Source organism: Acanthopagrus latus, chromosome 11, assembly GCF_904848185.1.
Source record: "Acanthopagrus latus isolate v.2019 chromosome 11, fAcaLat1.1, whole genome shotgun sequence".
Lineage (NCBI taxonomy): Eukaryota > Metazoa > Chordata > Actinopteri > Spariformes > Sparidae > Acanthopagrus > Acanthopagrus latus.
In genome coordinates this window covers 6,159,962-6,180,591 of record NC_051049.1, presented here as the reverse complement: position 1 = coordinate 6,180,591, position 20,630 = coordinate 6,159,962, and the positions used below count along the sequence as shown (strand labels likewise).

The 20,630-nt window shown below is 43.0% G+C and overlaps 2 protein-coding genes across 3 annotated transcripts; both read right to left on the bottom strand.

Moving 5' to 3' along the window:
• Positions 1-2,396: 2,396 nt before the first annotated feature.
• jade3 (jade family PHD finger 3) lies at positions 2,397-13,654 on the bottom strand. 2 transcript variants are annotated; one of them, XM_037114030.1, is made up of 12 exons: positions 13,588-13,654; positions 8,277-8,345; positions 8,113-8,172; positions 7,936-8,018; positions 7,687-7,844; positions 7,413-7,603; positions 7,033-7,244; positions 6,346-6,513; positions 6,124-6,240; positions 4,691-5,149; positions 3,801-3,918; positions 2,397-3,668 (listed from the first exon to the last, which is right to left on the bottom strand). In XM_037114030.1, exons 3-12 carry the CDS (start codon positions 8,159-8,161, stop codon positions 2,908-2,910), a joined length of 2,316 nt encoding a protein of 771 aa, XP_036969925.1. In that variant the 5' UTR covers positions 8,162-8,172; positions 8,277-8,345; positions 13,588-13,654; the 3' UTR covers positions 2,397-2,907. The 2 variants fall into 2 exon arrangements, with proteins under 2 accessions (XP_036969925.1, XP_036969924.1); XM_037114029.1 differs by lacking the exon at positions 13,588-13,654 and adding an exon at positions 11,704-11,928.
• rp2 (RP2 activator of ARL3 GTPase) lies at positions 12,045-19,034 on the bottom strand. The gene is made up of 5 exons (XM_037114031.1): positions 18,710-19,034; positions 15,781-16,449; positions 14,568-14,682; positions 13,865-13,950; positions 12,045-13,763 (listed from the first exon to the last, which is right to left on the bottom strand). The coding sequence occupies exons 1-5, from the start codon at positions 18,872-18,874 to the stop codon at positions 13,680-13,682; spliced, it is 1,119 nt and encodes a 372-aa protein (XP_036969926.1). The 5' UTR covers positions 18,875-19,034; the 3' UTR covers positions 12,045-13,679.
• Between the last annotated feature and the right edge of the window lie 1,596 nt (positions 19,035-20,630).

Sequence of the window (20,630 nt, the reverse complement as noted above, 5' to 3'; positions counted from 1 at the left end):
CTGGAAAAACCCCCCCGAACACACCGCAGCCCTGTGCAGATCCACGAGCGTGATGATGTCACAGCAGGTGTTTCCTGGTGGGTGTGGCCACAGGTACAGCCTGTTCCGAACGTCCCACGTGACTCACACATACGACCTTTGACCTTTGAGTGTCACACTCTGACATTGTTTTACTTTGAAGGGCCACATATGAGAACACAGTTACTTATATTACTTTATTTATAAACACTAATAATATTCAGATGATGTTTAATGTGTCCAGGTGTGAACGTCACCCTGGTTTAGTTGAAAGCTGTCATCAACACTCTGTTTTATCTTAATATTGACCTAAATGTTGTAAACCTGTGATGATTTTTGGAACACCGACCCTTGGACTGAAATGTGCCTCCCGAGAGGAGATTGATTAAATTGTCAGTTTGTTTTACGGTGATTTGGCCGGTCGGGTCTTCCTCGGCCTCTTCAGCAGGTCAATAAACACTGAAACAGCACTAACCAGTGTGATGAAGCCAACCGGACGAAGTGATTCAACACTTTGTCTGCTGACTTTGGATCAGACCTCAGAGACGGAGCGTTGACTTCTCTGCTGCTGCTGCTGCTGTCTGTTGGAGGCACGGCAGATCTGTTGACATGTCATCAGTGTGTGCACATGTTTATACAATAAACTGTGATGGTTGCCACTGTTGTACCTGCTGGCTACCTGACACATGTTGTGTGTTAATGTTAGTATTTCCTGTAATGTCTGCTGCAGACAGAGAACACAGTTGTGGTTGATGCGTGTGGCGATGCTGCCACCTAGCTCTCCATCCACACAACTGATACAATCATGAATGTTGAACAACGGCACCACTGTAAGTGTCCTACTGATGTTCTGCTAGAAGTCATTCATTCATTCTTATCTCTCTTCTTCCTTCTCCTGAACATTTTGCACTACAAACTTTTACAACACTTGTCACATTTAGTTTTGCTGCTTGCAGAGAGAAGTTGCACTTTGGATGTTGGATTAAGTCTCTTATCATTTATGAAAACAACACAATGATCGACCTGTAATGCTGCGATCAATAACTTGCATAAAGGAGATGTATTCTACTCATTTTCTGGTTTATAACCTTATTTTGGGTTTCTACTTTTTATGCTTTAATGCTCAAAAAACACATCGGTTCCCTCGTACTGTCCAGCGCTGCAGCCTTGTATCCCCCCTCGCTCTGTTCTAGCTCCTGTCTCTTTAAGCCCCACCCCTCGAATATCCAGTCCGCTCTGATTGGTCAGCTCACACACGCCTGACCCAGCACCGCTAACAACAACAGAGCAGCTGTGCTAAATCAATTTTTATGTCCCAACTAGCTGCTAGGCATGAATTATACAAATAAGTGACATGGTGACATGGCGGGACTACTGACGAGGCGTTTCAGGAGCAGTCTTTTTTTTTTTTTTTTTTTTTAAGATTTTTTGGGGCTGTTTTATAGCTTTTATTTTGATAGGACAGCTTGGACATGATGGGAAATATGATGAGAAAGATCAAGATCTTATACATGAACAAGACATGTGTCTGTCAATGTCATGGTTAAGTGCAATACTTTCTTTGTAATTCATCTTTGTTAACCAGTTACCAAGTACATTTTCCACCAGTGTATATTTTTAATGATTTAAATAATGTAAAGGGTAAAAAAAAAAGCCTATTTCACAACAGTGTCAGTGTTCAGAGCTTCTTGTGACGCCTCTCGTTGCAGCGACCACTCTAAACCTCACTCTTCCTCACACGTGGCGTAAACAAGGCACAAGATTTCAACTTCATCTGCTCTGATTTACTTCCTTTGAAGAACAAAATCTAGTTTGGCCTTGTTCTGAGGTTCAGCATCAGTTAAGAGTGTCTAAATGGCAAATCATAAAAATCAAAATAAACATCCACAAACCGTCGTGTATACAGAATGAATATTAAGTACTGATAGTCAACACCAAATGCTCGGTCAGATTATTTATCCCTCGTTCATTTATTATCAAAAAAGGTGACAGATAACAAAAAAAAGGACTCGAGAGTGTCAAAAGGTCATGTTCAGGTAAAAGTCTGTTAATGAAGGCTGATCATGTGATGATCTGAGACCAGTAGAAAAAGGCAATCAGTTACATATCTGTACTCAGTCTTTGCTTTTATGCTTCCACGTTACTGATGGACACGTCAGGGAATGTAATTAAACTCTCATACACACACATTTCTTCACAGTTTGACACATGCTTCGTTTATCTAACCAGGACATGACTACAAGTGTGAAAACTGCATTCCCACACACACACACACACACACACACACACACACACACACACACACACACACACACACACACACACACACACACACACACACACACACACACACACACACACACACACACACACACACACACACACACACACACACACACACAAGGCATTTGTGTTTGTAAAAATGACTCTACTACTTGACAGATATAAACATGTCACCAAGTGCGGGAAAACAGCAGATACTAGAATTCACTACAAAATTTTCCGTCTGGTCGTCAGTCAGATCAAATTTCTTTAGTGTGTGATTCAGTCAAACATTATTTACATTCCGATTGGATCATCGTATGTACAGCAGCTTTAGTCAAAAGGCAAACTGAACCTGTGTGTGGGGAAGCACGAGTGTTTCATACAAAGTTGAGTACAAAATGTAACGCTAGCCGCGAGCATGATAATCTCAGAAGACGGACAGAAACAAACACCAACACAAGGCTACTTTCTTCATGAATCCCAGTACATGTTCCTCGCGTCAGCACCATGAGCGCAGGGTCGTGGCTGTGGCCCCTGATGGAGATGCATTCACAGAGACGGCCTGGCACTTTGGAAGAAGGTCAGGAGAGAGCGGCAGCAGCGAGCGCAGTGAACAAACGGCTGTCACCTCTGCATGGAGTGTCTGGAGCCCAGCGACTGTTTCCCACGGCTGAGCCCTTTCCTCGGAGCGTCCGGCTGAGGCAGCCCGACCGGCCGCCTGTGCCTCCCTTTGGCCTCTGGCTCTGAGTCACTGAGCTCCAGGTCTGGACAGTATCCGTCACTGTCCTGGTACGATCTTGCACCTTTCGCTTTGTGTTCCGGTTTGGCCCACAGTCTCTCCTTGGCTGAGCCCTCGCGGGACAGTTTGTCTGAGGCCCGCAGGTCCTCTGTGGTCCGTACCAAGTTAATGGTCGCCTCTTTGAAGGACCTGCCAAAGTGCTCCATGGCAGACTTGCGGAAGCTGCTCTTGTCCAGAGCCTGATTTGAAGCGTCCTGGTCGCAGGGCGTCTGGCAAGAACTGTCCTTCAAGAGGCCATTAGATTTAGCCACGCACGCTCGGTCCTGGTCCAGTTTGCCGTTGCTCTTGGAGGAGTGGCCGTGAAGTGCAGCGTGCAGGGCTAAAGGTTTACCAGTGGGTTTAACAGGCAGCCGCCCGTTGGAGCGCTCGTCTCTCCGACCACGTCCATGCATCTGAGGCTTCCCCTGCCCCAGCCCTTCACCGGTGTATTCAGTCACATTGCCGCTGTTGTCCGGGCAGAGTGGCCCGTTACCAGATTTGGAACTTCCATTTCCAAGACTGGAGGATTTGGGCATTTTCAGCTTCAGGGTTATCCTCGGAGGAGGACGGAACACCATACTTTCTCCCGGGTATGAAGAAGGGAGGCCTGGTGACAGAAACGAAAATATATTCAAGACTCAGCTGTGAGGAAATGTACAAACTAATTTAGCAAAGATCCTAAAATGTGTGCAGGTGGAGACATGAGAGCCGAGGAGCTCCTGAGTAGTGGATGGCTCACCAGCTGAGGCTTCCTGGTTCACGAGCTTCACATGCAAGTTGAACATCTGCTCCTGGGCTTTACTCTGCAGCAGCTTCAGCTTCTCCCGCCGACTCACCATGTAACACAGATTCCTCACCTGCAAGATGACGAGAAAAAAAAAAAAATCAAGCACTGTCCATTAAAAACAGGCACAACGCTACAAGTCTGTAAATCTCTCAGTGATCTGACTGCACATGTCTGAGACTTTATGTACTTTGTTAGTTTTCTGAAGTCAGATGCAGTAATCACTTCCTTGTAAGATTTTACTTCTGTTTCTCTTGAAATGCAACGTGTGAATACTGGCACGAACTCTGCATCGACCTGGTGATTGAAGCGGGACAACTACGCTGCTGTTTTGAAGCCACTTTTATGTCACTTTGCCTTTATTTTCTGTGGTGTCGTCTTGCTGGTAAGTCAGTACTCCTCTTGCAGACTGCAGCAAGTTTTCCCCAAATCCACAAAATATCTCACTTTCACACTTCTTCCAGGGCCTGCTACAGAGTTTTCTGCTGATGTGATCTGATTAGTAGCTAACTGATTTCAACAGCAATTAAAACGAACAAATTAAAAAATAAATAGAAGCACTGAAGAAGGTGGATACCTACAAGACAATGCCTGCAGATTATTGTAACATCAGTTCAGGATTTCGCATTTCAAACCTACAACATGTTTTAAGTTTATAAATGGTAGAGAAAAAAAAACAAAACACTCAACTAACTACCTACTACTAGAATGACTAAAGCAATATGAAATGATTAAAACTAATTCCGGATACAGTAAATACTGAGAAAATGTTCTGGACCACAGTAAAAAGAAACACCAAGCATCAGCACTAAAGGCTGTAAAAAAATAAATAAAAAGACACCCACTCGCTCCAAATCCTGCCGCAGGTGCATGAACATCCGCATGCGAGTGTGGATGCTCTCCTCCTGAGGCTGCAGCACCATGTTCTCCTCCTCCTCTTTAGGTGGCAGCAGAGCTTTGTTAAAGTTGGCTTTCCTCTTCAGCTTCCAGTACTGATAGATGAAGTCGGCCAGGTGCTCAGAGAGCCCGAGGGCCTGGGTCAGCTCCTCCAGCTGGATGAGACTGTGGAAGTCCTCCTCCAGTTCTTGAAGTCTCTGTGCCCGCTGGCCCACCTTCTCCGACTCGACGGGAGGTTTGGGTCGAGCCGGGCTCAGGCCAGACTCCCCTGTTTTACACTTGCTGTGCTTGAGGCAGTAAGACTTGAACTTCACTTCATCCCCTTCATCCAGGATGGTCTTCATCTCCAGGCTGTGCTCAAAGGCACAGGTCACGTGGAAAGGAGTGGTGCAGTTCTTTACCGAGCACTGTGGAGCAGGAGGGGAGGCAGGTTATTATGTTTGCATGGACGATAAACCAGCGAGCTTGAGAGGCATTTAAAAGCGTATATATTTAGCAGAAACCCAATTCTCCCAGTAATTAGGTTTATATGATTTGCATCATAATTTGATTATAGTCTCAGTGGTTGTGTGAACCTCAGGAAATACCTTTTTTCATTTTGGGAGATCTACTTGTTCACTTTGCTGCCAAATTTCTGATGAGACGACAGTGAAGACTGATGCCTGTACACTCAATATGACGCTCCAGCCAGGAGTACTGTTAGCTTAGCTCAGTACAAACACTGGAAATAATGGGGGGAAGCAGCCAGCACGGCTCTGTCCAAAAGTCAAACAACAACATTTCTACAGCTCTCCAAACAGTTTTGTAGATCTTGTTTGTTTAATCCGTATAAAAACTGCGGTTTCATTGGTGGTAATGTTCGTCTAACTTGGCCGGGTGCACTCGCTTTTTGGAGGCGCAACAACAATCCCAGTTTCCAGACTTTAAGATAAGCAAAGTTAACTAAATACTAAAGTTAACTACCTACTGGCTTTAGATTTGTATTTAGTGTTGAGTGATACTAATAATCTCATTACACACTTGGCGAGAAAGTTAATAATTGTATTTTGTGTGCCCCTTGTTAGCCAGTCTTTGTTCCACTATGACAACATGATCAGGGTTTTCTGTGCATGCTCAGTCAATCTTTCTTATGTTATTCATTTAAGCACCTCATTATTTTAAACAATTACTTTACGCCTTCATGTATCCAAGCTGACTGAGGCCCCCAGTCTGACCGAAGGAGCAAGCTACAAGAAAGATTTTGGGCGGACTATTCCTTTAACACAAAAACGATACTCAAATCAAAGTGTTGACATCAATTCATATTGCTGGTTAATCTGGTTATAACAGAATAAATGAAGTTCACATAAATAACTCAGTGAGGACACAGATCCAGACTCACCTGGATACACGCGCCCGTCTTCAGTTTGCACAGACTGCAGATGAGCGACCAGCGGCTGGGTGGGATGTGGGAGACTTTGGTGATCGGCTCCATCCTCTCAGGACAAGCGATGCTCACCTACACATGGAGGAAAAAAAATGTATGTCATAACCAGAGGATACTGACTGAGGAACAATCTGGAGAGGTCAGGAGGAAAGCAGATGGTGTAAGTGTCATATTCACCTCAGGTATCCACAGGGCACAGCTGACGTGAGCCCACTTGGTTCCTGCACGTGTTGCCTTCATGGCGCCGCCCTTCTTCGGACACAGAAGACACTGAGGGTCGATGCTGAGGACGCACGTCCGGCACAGCCAGTTTCCAACAGGCACTTTGACGATGCCGTAACACGCCTGTGGGGAGGGAGAGGGAACAGGCACATTCATCATCAGTATAATTCATTTGAAATTAGTAGGTAGACGTTAAACGTTTATCTTAAGCTCAAATGTTGACACAAAAAAATCTTTTTCTTTCCTTAAAAAAAAAAAAAAGAAAAATGGGGAAATTTGCCTTCCAAATATCCAATAAACTTCCCCTTCTGACAGCTGCAGTCAAATGTTTATATTTGAATACTAGCACAAGAGCTAATCCATAGAATTACGTATTTAACATAAAGTATTCAGTCTAGTAATATTATATAAAGACAGAATCACTCAACTACTGAGTTTTGTGTTGAATTCTTGTACTATTGACTGACATTAAATTCGCCAAATGTAAATTCTGACTGAATAATCTCTTTACACGCCATGTAGGTTTGTTTTCTTTGCACAGTGGATATTTTGTCTCCCTCAAAAACAACATTATTTACATGTGAAAGCAGTTTTCCTATGTAAAATAATGAATCACCTGATGATATAAAGACCCGTGTTTACCTGGTGCACACAAATGTTGCACTTGTCACAGAACACCATGTCGTTCCCCTCCTCGCTGTCGGGGGAGCGGCACACGTCGCAGATCACGTCCTCGTCGTACTCGATCCCCAGGCCTTCCACCGTCTCGATGGCGTGGTTCATGTTGTCATGGCACTGCCTCTCCAGGGCCTCCATGGCGCGCTCCATTGTCAGCTCGTCTATGGTTTCCTCCCCTGGAAGACAAACCCCACACGGTCAGAGAAACCCCAGCAGACTGCCGGGACATGACAAGTCCAAATCCCAATGCTCTTATTTTGATCTTGGAGAGGCAGATAGTGACTCTGCTGTCCAGTATATCTGAATTTCATGGTGCATTATCCCCTCGTGATCCTGTCCCTTACCCATACGGTCCAGCTCTCTGTTGAGTGTGTTCAGCCAGTAAAGGTCCACATCGTCCAGATCGTAGCGACACATGGCCTCTGCCAGCTCCCTGATGTTGACATAACCCGGTTCTGTTGACTCCTGGCTCGAGCACTGGACGTACTTCCTCTGGTGGCTGTAAAGCACCTCCTTGGTTTTCTCCACCATAACTCTGAACGCAGAAGAGACACGGTCACTATCTGTCGTGGCACGTTTAGACCGATGTGTCCACAGCGGGAATCTGACAGCAGTTACCTGACTGACGGCTGTGGGATGGTGTCTGGACTCGCCAGCACCTGGACTCCCTTCTCCCACTCCATCTTCCAGGTGTCCGCCAGCAGGTAGTAGTCCTCCGGGGACACATGGTGGGAGTCAGGCAGCTTCATGGCACTGATCAGGTCTTTTCTGAACACCTGTGGGACAGGAATCAGAACACAGTCAGGCACACACACAAACTGGTCGTCAGGTTTAAAACTCGACTTCATCTTGGCTTCAGTAACTCACTTCAGCCGGTTTCTTCTGGGTGGAGGCGGGGGTTCCAGGTTTACTGCCATACTTGTTGGAGGAGCAGAAGGACGTAGAGGGACCTAAATAAAGGAAGGCGGTGTGAATATGAGAGCAGCGAGGAACATAAAGTGGTTCTGGTTTCAGGTTATGTGGTTCTTGAGACAGGTGACTCACTCTCATTGTCAGAACTGTCGCTGCTGCTTGAGGACCTGAGACGTTTCATCCTGTCACATCCTGCAGAAGAAGACAGACATTTACTAGGATAATTTAAAAATGTAACTTGTAAAAGTTGGACTGGACCAGCTGAGATGTAAGACAGACAGGAAATAGCTACTCACCATAAATTTCAAGTTGAAAAGCATGCTAGTAGATTCCACTGGTAAACCCTTAACCACTTAACCATGTACCTGCAAATAAGAAACATAGGTCAACCCAACAAGTTTCACTGAAAAAGATGTGCATGGAGCAAAACATTTGTTTTGGTTTCCTGTTGGTGTCCTGTTCTTGGCATCAGAGCAACTAACAATTACTTTCATGTTTTATCACATCCGAGTCTTAATTCACAATGAGAAGTGACAAAGTAAAGCAGCAAATCCTCACATTTAAGAAGTTGAAACCAGCATATAATTGAAATTTTTGCTTGATACATGATAAAAAAATTTTTTTTTAAAAAGTGTGCAGCAATCACCAAAGTAACCGCTAACTGCTGCTAACTGTGGCTGCCATTAGCTAGTTTGCTCAGTTAGCCGTGCAGTGAGAAGAACAGGGGAGTGCTGGTGTTAAGACTGGGTCAGATCAGCTGACTTCCCTATTTATCTCTGTAACACACTACTTATACGTCATAACTATAATTCACAGTCTTATTGTCTTATAAGTTAAATTTTTACTGTTTTCAACTAAGATTATTACATATGGCACCTTTAGTTTTCTTTGGCTCGACTAATCGTTGCAGATCTAGCCTACATTTGCTACTAGCATTAGCTAGCTGATAGCATTTAGCAGATAGAATGGCTGCTCCATTAGTGCATATCGAGGTCAGAATGTTGTCTGATTTTTTTTTTTTTTTGCAGGTATTTTTAAAACGTCGACATCTTAAGGTGAAGTAGAACAGAGCAGGCTCACAGTCTGTGCCTCTGGCCCACTGAACCTGCCATCATTAAAAGGCTTCTAAATACTGAGGGACTCAAAACCACAGCAGCTCCAAATACAGTACGCTGTTTCAACACACAGGACATGCCTCACATTCCCCATGAGGACAGGAGGGGTAGGAGGGGGCATGAAGCCAACTCCTCTCCATACCATAGTACGAGTTAAATACACCGATGCCAACTGCTCAGTTACACCTACAAGCTGTTCACCAACCTCTTACTATATCCAAACTACGGCTACAGACATTTTCCAGTCTGATCACGATGAATGACGACCGACACACAGTGATCTCACTCAAACAACATGACAACCAGCAGTAATCTTTTCACTGCATCTTTTACTGCTGTTTTTGAGATAAAAATCAATCAGCACACATCACACCCGGTGGGTTCACCTCCACAGCAGAGGCTGTTGTAGCTGCACTCAAAACGGCAGACAGCTGCTCCTGACAAGCGTTTCCACCGTCTCTGAATGCAGCAAACATTCTGGGCTCAGTGATTCTAGTCTGATAAATAAACAAATGATCAATGATAAATCTGTCACAAATATGAAGGATGTGAAGGCCGATTTGAGTATAAAAGTTCGATTCTTTAAGGAAGGAAATAAAAAGTTGAGACGGTATTCAGATCTGGATGAACCTCACTGACTTATTATTATTATTATATTATATTCAGATATATATGTAATCTATATTTACAGTGTTTTCATTCAGTTTGTTTGAGTTCTATTAAAACATACTTTCAGTAAGGAAGCTGTAAGAGTTATTTCTTTATTACAATGACTGTTAAATAGCTCTATATCTAACAGTAACACTGTTATAGAGTGTTATGTCAGTAACATGTGTCTCTCCTCCACCTGCTCATGCAGTTAAAGTGAAATACATTTTCTGGTATCCCTGCCCACTTTATCCAATCAGGACAGAGAACTCTAGGAAGAGGCGGTCCTGTCTGCTTGGGGAACACGCAGGGTTGTGTTCGTATATCTGGACACAGCCGGACCAGCCGGATGAAAGCTGCTCAGTGGTGCATGAAGCCAAAACGGCTCGAGAAAAAAATACAGCGTGCAGCTTTCAAAGATTTCCAGAAGCGGCAATTGCAGGTGGATTTTTGCACCCTGCTGCTTCCAACAGATCCAGTGTCACCTGTGTGACGTCAGTCAGTTGTCAGTGATGCCACGCCTCCATAACAACACCACATGAAAGTAATTTGCACCCTTTTCTCAGTTTTTCCAAGTTTCATTGTCTGCTTTTTATCAGTCTTTTCTTTGTTTCTTTGCTTCGTTAACAGTAACGCTGACTGTTTACTCCCAAAGTTAGCAGAGACCCGGACAAACAAAACTGTTGTGTCACATGCTGAGTGAACGCGTCACGAACCGTCAGCGCTTGTGATATTTTCCAGGAAAGTCGCCACCGACACCCCAGTGTACATGTTTGGTATTACAGCGTTCATCAGAGGGCCAAAGGCTCAGTCATCGCTGTGTTGCCTCATTCAGCGATAGGAAGTGACTCAACAGATATTTATTTACATGAAAATCTCTGTGATTATTACTTTAAAAGTATCTAACAATCAAATAATTAGTTAAAGCACTCTTGTGATCATTTAACTGAAACATACGAGACATTTACCGATCACAGCTTTTCACATGTGCATTTTATACTTTTCTGTTTGATATCGTTGCAAACTGGAAAGCCTGACTGGAATGATAATTTATCAACTAGACAATGAATTGATAATGAAAATAATGATGTGCTGCAATGTTTAAGTTCTCTTTCCTTGAGTATAAGTTGAGTATAATGCTGTTTTATATTCTGCTAAACATGAACATAGTGAGTGTGAATGGTGACAGAAGGCTGCGTTCAGAGTCAACAGGGTTACTGTAAACTGAAAATAGACAGTATCAGACACGTTATCGGCCTAATTGTTATGAATAACAGTCACCACAGATCAGAACAAAGAGCACTGGAATGTTCCCACACACACACACACACACACACACACACACACACACACACACAGTATAACCTGGTTGAGATCACGGAAATGACATCACACATTAAAGAAACCCCTCTTCTGTTCGTGTGTAACAGGAAACAATGTTTCTAAAAAAAAAATGTAGTTGCCACCTTGTTGACATTTCTCCCCTCGTTTTAACTTCAGTGTCTGGGTGCTTTCAGAGAGATAAACCCTTTAACAGCCAGAACCCTGCCCTGTTCACAGAGCCATGTTGGCGCCAAACACACACACACACACACACACACACACACACGGAGAGAGGCAGGCCTGCTGTAGCGGGCTGCACTGCAGGCTGTGGAGAAATCAAACATGGGCGCCACCACCATACAAAGATGTCACTTCCTAGAGCCATTAACACGAATATTCACACAGCTACACCGGGTTAATTATCCAATGTGGAGGACGGCGAGCTCTCACAAACGTGTCTGCACAACAGTCGCTGGTTTTAATGTGAAATAAAGAAGCAGAGATAGTCCTGAAAAAAGCTGGAGGAAAAAAAAAAGGGAGCAGGCCCCGTGGCCTGAATAAACCATCCAGGGCAAATCCTGGCACACTGAGCCCCACTGAACACTCGAGCATATTGTTCACATTCCTGCCGTCTTACCTCCGGTCCACACGCTGCAGTCCGCTCTAGTCCGAACCGCCTGTCAGTCCAGACAACCCGTCCGGTATATACGTATAAAAACAAGAGGCTCTGCTCCCAGCTATGGATTAAACTGAGGTTTTTGTATCCCACCACAGTGGGAATCTCCAGGGTTGCAATCTGTCCACCACCACCACGGCACAACAGCTCTATTGTACCGCGCGTCCCGCCGGGTCCTAAACCCCGCCGCTTTCACTCCAGCCTGGGAGGGAGGGGGTGGGGGGCGCTCGATTTCTCTACAGGCATACACCACATCAGCAACAGTCCTCAGAACACACATTTGTATTCAATAAACACACCGGTTTCTTTTCAGATATTCTATACGTTTTTTAATGTGACTCTGCCATCTTATAAAGACAGGGTGTCATTTAAGTGTAAGAAACAACAAGTTACAGACAAATGTGCATTCATTAAGACAAATCAATCGCTCTACAAAAACTGGATGCTCAGGTACAAAAGACTTACAAATACAAAAAGTACATCACAACAAGTCCCTGTTTACGTTTTCTTTCTTAAAAGGCAACTGTACAAAACCGTTTGATGTGTCCGGCTAAATTTAGCTTTAATTGAATATGTGATAAATTAATCTGTGATAGGCCTCAGGACGGACTGGGGGAGGTCAGGCTGTTGGCTGGAACAAGCGATAGTGAGACAAGTGCTGCTTCGGTAGGTGGAATTCAGATAGATTAGCTGCTAACTGATTCACAGAGGAAGACGGCACATTGTTGATGAACTCCCTAAACTCAAAGTCATGATTCACCCCGTTTCGAGGAAACACTGGAGGATGTTTCTAAGCCTCGAGAAAAATAAATCACTAAATTGGTGAGTAATTTTCAGAATGTTTTACCAGCATGACAGAGTAATACACAGTCAGACAGAGGGGAGTATTTACATTTACAGCGTGTTCAAACATGATCAAATTAAACTTTAGGAGCTCTTGCAGGGGAGATGTAGATCAGACTACAAAGAGGAAACACGATGTTCCTCATATGACCACTGGAAACCCTGTGATGGTGACCTGAGCTAAAACTACACTAACTAAGGAAGACAGGTTATTTACCATATTGTGATTAAACTGCTGATAACTGCATTGGCTCGTGTTTGTCACCCTATAAAACTAATATTACAATCATGTCACTTTGAGAGTACACGTGTGAAAAACCTGAAGTCACATGTTATGGAACCTTAACTAAAAAAAAATGATGTGTCTATACAAAAACATTTGTTAAAGAGTACAAAACAAATATCATGACATAAAAAATAAATCCCATGAGTTGCCTACATTGAAACCCAGCATGTGTTTACACTATTTGGTGTAAACTGATCAGTTAATCTGAATGAGATACAACAGTGAGATACACTCAATCTTCCACAAGTCAACTTTGGCCTAACGGATATTAACAAATATGTAGTTATCGTCTACACAACATGTCTCAAATATACACATTTTGAACAAGTCCATTATCTAAACCACATACACAAATAAATCCTCGGAAGAAATAAAAAATATGATCTATGTATATATAAAATATTTTCCCTCAGGCATTCTTGTGCTCGTGTTTTGTTTTTTTTTCCACTGCAACGACGGCTTCAGACAGCAAAGAAAAACAAAGCTTTAAATTAAAATGAATTACAGAATTTACAGCAAAGAGCTACATTCACAATCGATAAAAGCAACAGAATTACAGAATACATTCATAGAACTATAAATATTCACAGCACTCTGAGCGACTAGTGGATGTTAAGTGGTGTACAGCGCGTCCTCTGCGGACTCATGCTTGATGAACTTAACTGTTTCTATCCAAGGCTTGATCAAACACAGTCCTTAATATTTTTCCTTCCTACCTAATTTTTGAGGACAGTAACTGGGCTGGACGGCAGGGGGTTTGGGAAATCAAATTGAAAGTCTGATGAGCGGTTTATAATGTGCCGCTCATTCACAGCCCCATCTGCATGTCAGCGAAGTTGAAGAAGTTGTCCACATCTCGAGAGGATGTATTTTTGTTGTCAGAGACAAAAACCTGAGAAACACAAAGATAAACAATATTTAATATTCTGCTAGAGAAGTAGAACTGATCTGTCTGGAAGTAGAAAAGACACAGGTCACAACTAGAGCGCCTACCTTGGTCCCACTGAACACTTCATTAGCGATGTTCTTGCAGGCTTCTACGACTCCGTCACCGTTCAGCTCGAGGGCAATGACAGGACCTGTTGTAGTAAGATGTTAAAGTCACAATCCGACAGTAATTCTCTGTTGCTCTACGACTCCACAGCTCCATTTACGCTACAGCAAAACACATGCCTCCCTCCTCAGTGCCTTATCCTGCCACTTTAACACACACTTTGGTTGTGAAACTGCTTTCAACTAAAAAGGGGATCCTGAGACTTTCAGTTGATTTCTGCAATCTGTACCAGATCGATGCTGGAAAACTAGCAGTCAGCAATGTTGTAATAATAAAAATCATGTCAACAAATCACTTTTTTTTTTAACTTCTGAAAAAAACAGAAGACTGCGGTGTGAGGAGAAGTAATTTCAATGGAAAACGGAAACCAAAAGAAACACGAGCTGTGAGTTTCCAATGTAGAAGCGGAACAAACAATCATTATTCAAAGCATCATGTAGAGCTACTGGATTACAAAGTGACATTTTAAGATCCAGTGTGCTTGTTTCACTGCTCTGCTGTAGGACCTAAAACAACAGTACTATAAATGTAAATGAGCCTGCTAGAAACTAGCTGGAAACAACTCAGATAAAATCAAACTTGGCAACAGTCCTGATCAGCTCAGAAAATCAGAAAAGACCACAAAAAAAAAGAGGACAGTACCTTTGGTGATCCACTCCACCAGATCCTCTGCACTGTTCTGAAACACTCGCTTCACATCTTCAGGTCGCATTGACACTTCTTTTGTCTGGATCAGCACAAATCCTTTAGCAGATGCCTGTGTGAGATGGGAAGAGTTCAATAATAAAACTCTGAAGGTTTTCAGTCAACCATCAGGTACTTGAAGAATCTTTCATGTACACCCAGACAGAAGAGAACATGTAAAAATGAGTCTTGTGACAAGATGTAACTGTTGTGGATCCAGTCGAATGCTTATCTGATGGAGCAACGCATATTTTGGCAATGAAACAAACATCACTGGAATGTTTAAGGTGCAACACAGCTTGTTCAGCTTGGTGGCTTAACATTTCAGATATGTCATTCTTCAAACATTTGAAATATTCAAATGGAATATGTGAGCATTCCATGAAGAAATGCTGACGTGTGAGACAAACGCATTGAGAGAACTGAGGTGCAACAGCCTCAACCGGAAATAGTAGCAATTTCAACTCCAACTCCTATAAAACTCCCTTTCTTGGAGGATGAGACTCAACAATCAAATAAACCTTTGGTGCGTTTACGACCAGCTCGGAAAAATCCTACAGAATCAAAGTTAAAGTTTAATCTTTTTGGGGTTTAATCTTTGAATTAGCTTAATATGATGTGAGGTTCAGTTAACTTTTCACAGAAGTGGCTGGTAGAAATGTCTTTCAGAGAGAGAGAGAGAGAGAGAGAGAGAGAGAGAGAGAGAGAGAGAGAGAGAGAGAGAGAGAGAGAGAGAGAGAGAGAGAGAGAGAGAGAGAGAGAGCGAGAGAGAGAGAGAGAGAGAGAGAGAGAGAGATCTGTACCTTTACTTGAGTAAAGAACGTGTGTACGTCTGGATTTGACTGTTTACCAGCTTTAGATTGCTCTCCTTGATCCTTTTAAGTGAGGCGGACATTAAATCTACAGTTCCTCTAAATTTAACTTCACATGGATACTTCAACTTCTGTTCTGTCTAGACAATACTGCACGCTGGTTGTGACTGGTTTTGCTTTTCTTTCACTTTCAACTTTTCACAAGCTACGATATGGCTGACTGCCCCCCTACTTTTAGCAGTGTATCATATTATAAGATCTGATACATCATTACTGCCACCATCCTAAAAAAAAATACCATTCATTAGCACGTCATAACTGCTGGTGTTAAATGAAATGAAACCTCCTATTCTTCTCACCTCATCAATCATTTTGCGGGCATTTGCAGTGGTGTACTCTCCAGCGAAGAAAACAAAGAGGCAGGACTCTTCGCTGTCCTTACGCCTCCCTCCCTTTGTCAAAGGCACGATGCTGCGTGTGGGGTCACCAGAGATTCGAACAGACTTGAATTCAGACTCTGCATCCGGGGCTGGTACAAAATCCAGAACCGCTGAAGCCTCTGGCAACAAGCTCCAGTTGTTCTCTCCGGACACTGGGGTGAAGTCGTGGATGTTGCTCCAGTTGTTGTTGAATATGCTGAGCCCGGCGTCCTTAAAGTGGAAGGCCAGCTCGGGGTAGTAGTACTGAAAGCAGCCGAACTTCATCCCCGTGGACGACTCGATGATGGGCTGAGTGGCGCAGCACAAGAAAACCTCCATCTTTTTACAGTCCCGTGTGCGAAACTGCTGACAGGCCACCACGCACTTGATGTCCTTACAGTCTCTGAAAAACACACTGCCCTTGACAGGTCCGAGAACAATGCGGCAGTTGACACAGTCATCGATGGTGATAGTCGCTGAATGGTCTAACACAAAGATGTTGCAGTTCTCGCACTCCTGGATGACAAACTGCTGGCCGTTCAGTTTGCCGGGCAGACGACCCACCGTGACATCTTTGAGCCCTGTCAGCATGTAGTCTTTAGGATCAACCTGTGCAAAGAGAAAGATATAGATGAGCATAATCAACAGCCTGAGTATCTGATACATTTCCACCTCCATCACCCGATAACCATATCGATATTTATGTAAGAGTGCAGAGTGTTTTAGCCAGGCGTGTTTATTATAATGCTCGACTGACGCTAAAGTTGCTTGGCTTTTCCATGCGTCAGATTTGATAACTTGTAAACTTGTAGGCATACTTGCAGACCCTCCCGACTGTCTTGGCAGACCCCCGTTTTTTGTTGCCCTCTCACAGTTTCAACTTTTCACACTTTGTTCCCCCTCTTGTTTCATTTTTCTATTTCCGGCAATATACAGCATGTAGTAGTCAAATATATCAATACATCAGTACACAAACTTGGGGAATGATGGAATACATCTTACATAATTATGCTTTATGTCAGGTAAACTTACAGAACAAAAAGGTAAGTGGGAGGATTACTAACAGGATTACAATTCTAAAATAAATACTGATATATAAGCCTGTAACCATGCACATGTAACACACAACATCACGCTGGTCTTGAGTGAAACCAACTACACAAGCGTGTATCCTTAAAGAAAGCACCCTCGTTACAAAGATAAAATACAAGTCATCTTACTGACATTTCTTTTCTCTCATATTTATTTGCATTTTTTTGGTACTGAGGTTAACAAAAACTAAAGTTCCTCTTTTTGACAGCATATTGAAAAGCCTGGTCTTTATATACCATGCCTTCTTCTGTGTGAGGGGTCAGAGAATAGTCAGAGGAGAAAGAAATTGTAAGAGCCCTTTTTGTTTTGTCCTGTTTTGTAAATGCTTCACCTCCTGGAGTAGTGATGTCAGGGAGGCAGAGGTCATATAATCACTGACTCGGGTGTTGCAGACTGGGAAGAGGCAATCAGTTTTTGACTGTGCGGCAGTGATTGTAAACGAGATGTTACGTTTTCTTTTGTCTATGATTAGCTACTAACTCATCACGGATAAAGTGGTACTCCGTTGTCTTGTTTCGGTCATGCCAAGAAAAAAAAAAGCCTATATTATGGCAACAGTGGACATTACGTCATTTTTGCACACGTCACAATGAATCCATCCATCCATTGCGACTTTTTTGATGGAGGAAGGGTCACTTCAGAGATGAGCAAATTTCACCCGTCTCGGATAGAATAATTTTGAATTAAACATAAAGTTTTAAAGGAAAGAGGCGTGCATTTTGTAAAATCTTTCAATCCCCCAGAGGAGTCAAACTAGAATCATTCATTACAGATAGGCAAGAACGAAGACTTGATGAAGAATACCATTCAGAAATATTTCTTTAAAGGTGAAATTGAAAGTGTCTAACAAAAAAACAAACAAAAAAAACCCCAATGCACTCAGTATTTGGTCACCACAATGCAGGAAACAAGACGTCTGAAACTCTCATTTTTCTGGGAGGGGAAGGAACCCAGACTCAGACAGACCTCACCTTTGGCTTCCCTAACCATGAGGTCTGTATGTGTCATGCTGGCAGGTGCGTCTCAGCCTGTGTCCTGTTCTGTCCCCACAGCCGGATACTACGTGAGGTTGTGTCTTTTATATGATGTAACCACAAATAAAGTGCAACATCCCATGAGTCAAAACGGAAGTTAGACCGCCCATTAAGTTAACGCCCGTACAGTCTGAACGGAACAAGTTAAATGCGGCCAGCTGAGGAACTAGTGATCTACACGGTGCTGTGGTAATAATCCGATAATGAGATAACGCTGAATACATGAAGCGAGAGACAGTCTCGGGAGCGTTTTCAACTCGTAATAAGCATTGCATGCTTCCCCTGGAAACTTAGGAAACAGTTAGCATGTGAAGCTGAATATTCTGGGTCTAGGTGGGCTAATAATTCACTGCTGCGCGGCCAATCTCAGCGTGTAAACACTGCGAGGTTTATCTTCACGGCTGCTGCGCTCAAGAAATCAGGTTAGAAATACAAACGCAGCCAAGAGTGTACAACACGGTGACTTGACACTCGTAAAAAGCAGCTAAACGTTTTATGTTTAAACGAATTGTGGTTTCTTTCTTCTTTTTTTTTTTTTTATCTATGAAGTGGTGAAACGTTAAATGTCACGTAAGCTAGCTGCACCTCTTGAACGTGCAGTAGCTACCTGTAAGCGACTTAATACACCGGTTAAAATGTCAAGCAGTCGAGTAACAGCTACCTCAGACATCTTATTAACCACCAGGTATGAGTTTATGTCATCGTATCCTATTAATTTATGTGTTTACAGTCCTACGCGTTACCTTTTCCCTCTTATCCCAGCTGTACTGCTTCGGAGCCTCGTCGGTGTTGTTGCCAAGGGGAACCGCGTTGCTTGTCGTCGTAGTTTCAACAGTCGTCGTCGTCGGCGTAGGATCCTCTTTTTCGGGTGACTTTCTTTTGGATTTCTTCGAAAAGAAGCACCCCATTTTGGTCTAATAGGTTGAGACCAGATAACACCAGTTTTCCAGACCGTAATTAGCTGGGAGAACACGAGTAAATGTGAGGCAGAAGCTTACGTGCAGTTTAGTTGTCAAGATTTTTTTTTTTTTTTTTCTGAGCTTCCTGTTTCCCAGCGTCGTTTCGCAACCAATCAATACAGTGGTAGTTGTTACAGCAGCCAATCACAGGCCCGGAGAGAGTGACTGGATCACGTGGGGGAGGCGTGCATTCGTGAGACGTTTGGGAACAAGAGGAAAAGTCACCTCCACATCCAACCTTTTTATTATTTATCTATTTTTCAAAGCGTGTCAAAGTGCCTAAAATTAAAAAAAAAACAAAACACAGAGACGTAAAACATATTTACTTCTATTGTCTTTGTCTGTCTTCCGTGTTGAAACGCATAAATGCTCTCGGTGTGAATTACAATGTCGTTGATGACATTAAATTCTCCTCCGCATTTTTATGCTGTAGGAGAAATACAGTTACACCTCGTATATGAGAAAGTAAGGTGTTCTTAAATTAAACCGTCCTCGATTTGTATCAATGGTGACCGTGGAGGAACAACCAAGTAATCTTAAATAAAAATCTATGAAATTTACCAGACTACCCTGAACGCACCGTTACATACACATTGGGCACACCTCTCTGGGTGTTGTCTTCGCAACAGAAAGCTGCTTATGTGAACTTACAAGATCACAATATAATACCTTATATAAAATAATAATATCATCTTAATTACATAAAATGACTCAGAAAACTCAAATCATGCAAGAATAGAGCACAGGTGAGGTTTATTTCAGCTACACACCAGCCAGGTGTATATATATTTGCAGTGTATGCAGTGTGACCTATAGATATAAAAAGAACACAAATTATGCACAGCAAACAACATGTAACACCGTCAGACCAGACATCAGATTAGCTTGCAACTAAGCCACTAGGCCACTCTAATAATAGGTAATCCCCCATCATGCCTCTTTGAAAGATGCTCTGAAGCCGGGCCTTTCAGTACATCCCCTCTTTTTAGTCTGTGTGACCACAAAACCACCAAGGGACTGTTGTATTTTTTCGAAAACACAAAAAAAGTATGCTGCTGAGCGTGTGGACCAAGTGGTGCACGGTAAAGGATTTATAAAAAGGTACATCTGATCTGAGTGCTGAATTTCATACACTGTGTTGCATAAGAGTGGCCAGGAGAGAAAATAAAACAGACATAATTAGTGGTTAACCGCTGATAAGTAGAGATATGTTATTTAAGAACATCTCACCAGACTTCCTTTATGCCCATCAGCTAGTTATGACTGTCATATCGCTGACAGTCATAAGCTGAAACAGCATCTGGTTCGTGTGATTGCTGATTTGCTTTTAAAATCAAATGTATTATCAGGTGCTCTCTTTGCATCGGGTTGAAACTCCCTTAAAGAAATCCATCCTCTTTTCACTCCCACGACACTTTCTTTCTCACAATATATGGCTTGCAGAATGACAGCGGAGTCCATTAATAGTCCATTTAATCAGTGTGAAACCAGAAACACCCCTTTTAAAGCACATGGCGGCACAAGGCATGGCTGGATTAACCTGTTTGGGGGCCCTAGGGGATTTTGAATGACCCTCCCACGTCTCGTCCCCCACCCCCACCCCTCCTCACTTTCACTTCCCTATCAGCTCACTCAGCTCTGTGCGACTGCATCCTCTCACATCCAAGCTCCCATCGAGTCAGTCACTGGTTAAATGCTTCTTTAT